The sequence below is a fragment of the Bombyx mandarina genome, chromosome 05 (genome assembly GCF_030267445.1).
Source record: "Bombyx mandarina strain Sakado chromosome 05, ASM3026744v2".
Classification (NCBI taxonomy): Eukaryota; Metazoa; Arthropoda; class Insecta; order Lepidoptera; family Bombycidae; genus Bombyx; species Bombyx mandarina.
The window spans coordinates 11,969,554-11,977,383 of record NC_143212.1 but is presented as its reverse complement, the minus strand read 5'-3'; the positions used below and the strand labels follow the sequence as shown (position 1 = coordinate 11,977,383).

Sequence of the window (7,830 nt, the reverse complement as noted above, 5' to 3'; positions counted from 1 at the left end):
GTACCTATATCTATACATACATATTTCCTTATCCTCAAAAATTGCAATTAAAATATAAAACGCAACACTTTTAAAACTTTTCGCGGCATATAATAGATAGCCGCGGCATATATTAACTGCCGCATGAATCCGCGTTATAGTAAATTTAATTTTACTTACCACCCGTTGAGTACCCCTTCGACGTTAAGCATCGGTACAATCTTGAACACGTATTTGCCCCGCAACGCAGCCGCGACCACAGAGTCACCGAGCAGACAACCCAGCGTGCCGTCCATCACCCAAGAAGCATTGCTCTCGCCAGGGTGGACACGAGCGGATAGAAATACTATTTCACGATCCTAGATAGAAATGAAACGAATAATCGGTTTAAGACTGGTCTGTTTTTTTTTTACTTTCTATCAAAGCTGAGAGCCTTAAGAGGCTATTTCAGTGTAACCTTAACTGGTAGGTGAGCTCACGGAGCTCAAACAAGACGACGTTGCTAACACGAACCCTAGCAAGAGCCGTGCTTCGCAGAATCTACCACCGGATCGGAAACACGACCCACTGAGAAGATCCGGCGAGAAACTCAGTGGACTGTGTCTGAGGGTTAATTTACTCGTCGAGCCCTTCGTCGCAAGCGACGGGTTCTACGTCAATGATGACCGGTGCTTGAGGTACCTAAAAGCACCGTTAGTGGATCGGGAGGATCCGAGATAACGTTTTTGGGGCGACGTCGACTGGTTTCCATTCTGTCCGCAGGATCAGTTACCGGCGGCCACGATGAGAGGGTTCTCGTGTCGTGGCGTTTTATCGAAGTGGGTGCTCTGCTTATATATGATAAGTTTTCTGTATACATATAATAAAGCATATAATTAATAAAAATAAAACAGTTGCTTACGTTTACGTACGTGTACGTATATGTTTTACGACAAGTTTACGGCCTGCCTGATGGTTAAGTGGTTAACAGAGCATATAGACATAACAATGATATATAGAGTAACAACTGCCCCACCCCACAAAGCGGAATACACGACTGCTTTGGGACAGTAATATGCAGGAAGACTGTGCCCGTGCGGGCTTAAGATTACCGTACCACCGGTCATTACAAAATGCGAATTATAATTTTTGCGGGTTTCATTTTTATTACACGATGTTATTCTTTCATCGTGGAAGTCATTCGTGAACTTAAGTTAAGGTATTTCAATGAGCCTATTGGTACCTGTAGGCGGGAGTTGAACACCGGTAGTACAATAGTCGCATTGCTCGGTACGAGTACATAAGGCGTCTAGTCGGTCTAACCTCTAAACCACGATGACAATAGATATAACGTCTGTTAGTCAACGCTTGTCAATAAATTAACTACTCAAAAGTAATACTTTATTGGTTAGTAATTGTTCATAAAATGGTTGTATAATTTTCTGAATGTAATTTAAAATGAGAGTTATCAGCTATTGTCCACGCTCGGGACAAATAAAAGGGTTTTGTGAAAGTGACGTTACCTATATATTTTTAGTCCGACAGTAATAATTAGATAAAATAGGTACGGCATTGAAAATTTATAAAAAAGGCGCCAAAGTCGTGATTGAGTGAAAAAAGCACAGATAACATAAAAAACGAGGATATGCGTTTCGTTTCACGTTGTGAAGATATTGAAAGGCTATTTATTTTCTTGGTACATACCGCTATTGGATTAGATGGCGTGTCCTCGGCAGATACAGTTAAAAGGGGTACTTCATTACTGTTCAAAGAGTAGCACAGAGGCTCAGCGCGGAAATACGAACCGGGAGGCATCTGCAGGCTCCATTGCCAAATACGAGTCTGCACAATAAAATACAATGTAAATGAATGTTATCAATAATATTCAAAGAGAATTTAATTTTTTTAATGCTGTAGATGGGCAGACAGTTCTTATGGTGTTCTAGAGATAATAATACCAAATAATCACCAGTAAATTTGCAGGTTATGGCTTAAAGTAATAAAATAGCGTTCTATAATAAATTGTTTAAACTGCAAATTTGAAGGCTTAAACAATAACAACACTTCTTGGTAACGATATCAGTAGTTGTTTTTTTTTATTGCTTAGATAGTTGGACGAACCCACCTGGTGTTAAGTGGTTACTGGAGCCCATAAACATCTACAACGTAAATGCGCCACCAACTTTGAGATAGAAGTTCTAAGATCTCAGTATAGTTGCAACGGCTGCCCTACCCTTCAGACGAAACGCATTACTGCTTCACGGCAGAAATAGGCAGGGCGGTGGTACCTACTCGTGCGGACTCACAAGAGGTCCTACCAACAGTAATTATGCAAATTATAATTTTGCGGGTTTAATTTTTATTACACGATGTTATTCCTTCACCGTGGAAGTCAATCGTGAACATTAGTCGTATACGTATTTCATTAGAAAAATTGGTACCCGCCTGGGATTCGAACACCGGTGTATCGCTCAACACGAATGCACCGGACGTGTTATCCCTTAGGCCACGACGATTTCAAGTTCTTTTAGGAAGTTATTTAATAATTAAGGTTTTTTGAAATATAATCCACGAAAATTACCATTATCATTGAATAAGTGAAGGGGTAGTGGTAAGCGATGTAGCAGACGTCATTGGAATGTGGAAACTCAATGTTGAACGTGACAGTCAGGTAGCATTTGTTGTGGCTCTTTTGGTTCGCATAGTGGTAGCTGTTCCGGTAGTAACAAATATCTGATCCGGCTCGCATCCAACCTGAGGGATGGGACTGAATAATAATATATACGAGTAATCAGAGTAATGTCACGACGAGTAACTCAAAAAAATTCGGGTGGTTGTTGAGCTATTTCTGGAAGAATGTTTTAGTATTTTTGTTCATCCCTAAATATTACATGTTAATCTAAATTACATTTCTAAATATATTTTTTTCGAAATGAGTTTTTTCTTCTTCTTTGAAATGTCAGTTACAAAACCAAAGAGAACAAGGTGTTAATGATGCTGAAATTTCGATCATTGGATGAACACTAGTAATCATTAATAATTTCGAATAAAAACCTCACTATAGTTACTGCTACTAATAGTAGGAATCGTATCAAATTTTGCTCAATTTGGTTTCTCTTCCGATGATATGGCTCATGCGTACCTGGTCGACCCAAAACAGCTTCTTTCACTGAATAAATAACTGGCTTCATTCCAAAATTGAATTGGCTGTCAGACTTCTCGCAGTTGATGATGTTGAATATATACGGTCTTCCCTGTTGCATGCTACGTACTTCAAAGTAGAACCACTGATGTCTCTTATTGGAGTTAACGTCCGGCATGAGCACGAGCTCATACTCTCTGGGGCCTATCTATTCAATGATAAAATTCTTTATTATCATCGATTTGTTGTTTTCATATGACAAGATAATGAAAACATTTAGGGCGCTTACTTGAATGGCTTTCCTGAGGTTTCCAGATTCAAATCTCGATTCAAAGCTTAATCGAGAAGAGAAATTGTTGACTTTCGTTATTTCTTGTTCATCATTATTACTCAGTAATAGGCCTTCGCAACTGAAAATTTTTAAACCACTTAATGAGGAATTAGTGAATATTATATTACATTAACATATTTATTAATAACAGCTTTTACTGTTAAGATTCAATGTTTCTTCTTCGTTGCGGTTCTGAGGGTAGGTATGGATTTACTTAAAGAATTTTGTACCTATTATAGATTTCATAGCACTGTATTAACATACTAGTATGTACATACGTCTCTATATGAATTTCAGTATTAAGTATTTATTACCTTTTTTGTGTGGCAGCGTCGACATTATTTGTTGAGCTACAGAGCTGGTCTAAATCATAAACTACTTCATTCATATATGCTTCAGGGTTTATTGCTCGGTCCACACATGATAATAATTTAGCTCTAAAAGTTTAAAGTATGTTAAAAAAAGTTGTAAATTTTGATATTACTTAGTAATGAGATTTTAATTTACATGCTTAACATTAATTTCAACCATAATATGTAATCAACGATATTTTCTGAAAATTGAATGCTAATTTCAGCTAACGGCATTTAATTTAAGAGTATCTGATAAACAAATTACTATTTAAATTAAAATGACCTGCAAGCTGTCCTTTCCATTTTATTCAAAGGCTCTGGGTGCGTGATGCTCAGTCCCCTTGTCATGTCGGGATACGCAACCTTCACAAACGGTATTACACTCTTCACTCTTGAGGATATTGTACAATATACTGAGGCAAACGAACTATATTTGGAAATGTCTTTATGGATCTTCAAAGTAGAACAAGATGTTGTCGCTAAAATGTATTTTGGATTAGATCAAATTGAATTAACTTTGTTGTGAGGTCATTCAAAGCAAATAAATACTAATCTTTTTGTACTAACAAGTAACCTCATGAATCTTATTGAAGCTTTGCGTGAAGGTAGGTAATTGAGATGTTGTTAATACGTTGTCAAATGTTGTTCCCAAAACTGTAGATATTGAGAGGCTTAGTGCAGAGGAAACGTTCCTATTACAACACGTTTGGTTGATTAAGAAGTCTTCTAAAATAGATCCGCGGGAATTGGACCGGCTTTTAACGAGCTTGGCTTGCTTATTATAGGAACCAAATTCTTTGAAGAATATAAAATACCTGAAAAATATAAGATAAGTATCTAAAAAACAGAATACTGCAAATAGTAAAGTAATAGTGTTTTGTTCATTTTTGCAACATTATTTTCTGTTTTGTTGAATAATAGTGCTCTGCTGGGCAACAGTTAATAGACAACAGTGAACCCGGATTATTCATCTACTTCTTTTCAGCAACAGTTTGTTATATTTCCCTTAGACCGGAGAATTGCTGTCTCTGTCCTGTATTCATTCATCAACAAGTTTTTTTAGTTGCTTAGGTAGGTGGATGAGTTCACGGCCCACCTGACGTTCGGCGGGCTCCGTAGCCCATACACGTTAACAAAGAAAATGTCACCACCAGAAGCAGAAATAGGCAGGGTGGTGGTACCTACCCGTGCGGGCTCACAAGAAGCTTTACCACCAGTAGTTACATAAATTATAATGTTGGCGGGTTTTTTTTTATTAAGCCATGCTATTCCTTCACCGTGGATGTTATTTCTGAACACGAATTAAGTACATATTTCATTACCTGCCATGGGTTCCAACACCGGCACGGTCGCATCGCTCAGTACGAATGCACCAGGCGTCTTATCCTTTAGACCACGATGACTTTTAAATCACCTTAGACCGCATCTGTTTGACGAGTTAATCTGTTTCACAATATCAACTTACTTTTTTAAGTCTTCAAAATCTCTCTCATTAGGATTAATCCATAAGGCGCTTTGCAAGCTATCACCATTTTTAATATTAATCTTATCCAATACTTCCATACTTTCATTTTTTGTGTCATCATCATATTCTATATCAGGAAATTCATCTATAGCATCGATGTCAATATCCGGGCTGTCTTCGTCATCTGAGTTAACTGTTTTGGAATCCGAATTAGCAGCGTCTTCCTCGTCTTCGTGACACGGCCATGATGCATTTGTACCTAAAGCACATAGTTGTCTGCTAAATGGAAAGATTAGCTTAATCGATTAAAAGTACCTTGAATTATTATTTTTTCTTAAATTGGTGACACATGTTTTCCACGCACTTGGAATTAAATGTTTATTGGGATCCAATACAAGATAAAAATAAATACCGCCACGCATCTTGAGACTCGAAGTAGATTTTGCATCCTACATATCAAAATGTACGACAGCTTCGCGCCAGAGATAGGTATTGTATTGATATTTACTACTGCGCAGGCGCACAGAACGTTATCCTCCTCCTCGCGTCGTTTCCTCACTACTGAGGGTTGTGACCATTATATTTCGACAGGATTTTGCTCCTTGTAATGTCCCGCCAGCGTCTCCGATCATTGGCCATATGAAGGGCGTCGTGGAATGGGAACAGAATGCTATAATACTAGAATTATTATCATTATTGCTATTGAGATTTTATTTTATTAATTACCTTTTAAAATTGGATTCAGGTTGAACGTAGCCGGACTAGCGGCAGCTACTGGTAAAGCTTGATGCTTTAGACATAAAGTAATCACTGAACACACTCTCGCAAGGAGACCGTCAAACTCCGGTTCATCGGGACATTGCGAACAGAACCTGTGCAGCGCTTGAACATGTTTCTTAGTGCACAGAGCTCGACGACCTGCCTCTGGAAAATCAATTTTTATTTATAGAAAAAAATATATAGAAATCACTTACGTATTCATATACTAAAAAAATGCACAAGAAGAGCCGCGGTACGCGAGGAATGGCTACGTCTGGTGAAACGCACCACCAGCCGAAGTGATGACCACGACCACTCTGCCAAGAGTGCATACGACCGAGAAGAAGAATAAAAAAAACCGCTTTTGGGGGTTACCAAATTTTAAAAGTATTGATTACATTACAGATTACATTTTCTGAATTGATTGTGAATTCGGTCAATATCGCACAGAATCATATTTCGGAAAGAAAAAAAAACGTGTCAAAGGTTCCAAACGTTCAAACATTAAACGCATATCTAAGGTGTTTTCTGAATACGTACTGATATTACACAGATGTTGTAGCGTCTGTAGTATGTGAGCGCATATCTTCAGTCTCATTCGACCTTCGTATCGATCCCATCGATCGAACACCCTTAGGAGGACGCTACACAGGCCTGTCTTCACGATCTGCATGCAGCACACCTCTGCTGAGTTATGCACGTGTCATTCACATGTGACATAGTCATCGAGCATTCGACATGCAACATTGAACCAAAAACATTAACTATCAACATGTAAATACACTATAATGCTAGTGATCTCTACGGATGTTTATATCGTGGGCGTGACTGTTGTGTATTGTCTACGTGAGTTACATCATTCGATTGTGTATTACTAAGTGTCATGATTGTCTAGCATTGGATATAATAATAGTGACCGTTTTGTTCATCTCTATCAGATATAATAAACGTTCACGCTACATAACGTAACACATGATGGATATGCACTTATAAAGTGGTTCACTCAACTATTCTCGCTGAAGTAGTCAATGGCATCAAGGCACAACCGTAGTCTGGCCGTGGGAATGAAACCGAGGCTCACCAAAACCCTTTCGTAGGTACCGATAACGCCATCACGAATCAAAATCGACGTCGTAACAGCTGAAATGGATTCGTTACTCTGTCATGTTTTCGTTACGAAAATTATATTTAATTAATATTAAAGCCTTACCGTTTTTGGCTAGTTGTTTCATTATTACCAAAAGGGGAAAAACGAGTTTGTTGTCAGTAAAATGTCCTTTTAGTATTAGATGTAAAGTCCTCACGCATCCCAGCATTCTAATTTTCATTGCGAATTTCGGATCTGAAAAAACATTTAAATATTTAAAATTGGGTTTGTCAATCTATACTAATACTAGCTGACCCGGCAAACGTTGTGTTGCCTTAAATAAGATTTCTAGGGAAAGTCTACTGTAGAAATAAAAACCTCATTTAACCACATAATACCTCATTATAAACAAAAAAACAAAAAATTAAAATAAAAAATAAATGTTTGGGGTGGACAACCCTTTTCACTTAGGGGTATGAAAAATAGATAGTAGCCGATTCTCAGACCTACTGAACATACTATTGATACACAAATAAAAATGTATAGTTTTTTTTTTTTTTTTTTTTTTTCCTACCTAAGCTGAGAGCCTTGAGAAGCTATATCAGCGTAACCCTAACTTTTGTAGGTGAGCTCACGGGGCTCAAACCTGATGACGTTGCTAACACGAACCCTAGCAAGAGTCGTGCTTCGCAGAATCTACCACCGGATCGGAAACGCGTCCCACTGAGAAGATCC

General features: G+C 38.1%; 1 protein-coding gene across 6 annotated transcripts in view; it reads right to left on the bottom strand.

Moving 5' to 3' along the window:
- LOC114251376 (cytosolic carboxypeptidase 1) overlaps positions 1–7,830 on the bottom strand; it is an 81,414-nt gene that overhangs the window by 56,560 nt on the left and 17,024 nt on the right. For 2 of the 6 annotated variants that reach the window (XM_089727787.1, XM_089727788.1), the window contains 13 exons: positions 7,219–7,350; positions 7,017–7,148; positions 6,549–6,692; positions 5,976–6,173; positions 5,250–5,508; positions 4,352–4,599; positions 4,068–4,263; positions 3,746–3,868; positions 3,390–3,510; positions 3,101–3,308; positions 2,540–2,712; positions 1,663–1,800; positions 160–338 (listed from right to left, as the gene is read on the bottom strand). In XM_089727787.1, coding sequence (XP_089583913.1) covers positions 160–338; positions 1,663–1,800; positions 2,540–2,712; positions 3,101–3,308; positions 3,390–3,510; positions 3,746–3,868; positions 4,068–4,263; positions 4,352–4,599; positions 5,250–5,508; positions 5,976–6,173; positions 6,549–6,692; positions 7,017–7,148; positions 7,219–7,350 — 2,251 coding nt within the window. Of the gene's footprint in view, positions 1–159; positions 339–1,662; positions 1,801–2,539; positions 2,713–3,100; positions 3,309–3,389; positions 3,511–3,745; positions 3,869–4,067; positions 4,264–4,351; positions 4,600–5,249; positions 5,509–5,975; positions 6,174–6,548; positions 6,696–7,016; positions 7,149–7,218; positions 7,351–7,830 lie in introns of all 6 variants that reach the window. The other 4 variants (XM_089727790.1, XM_089727792.1, XM_089727791.1 and 1 more) reach the window with 3 other exon arrangements.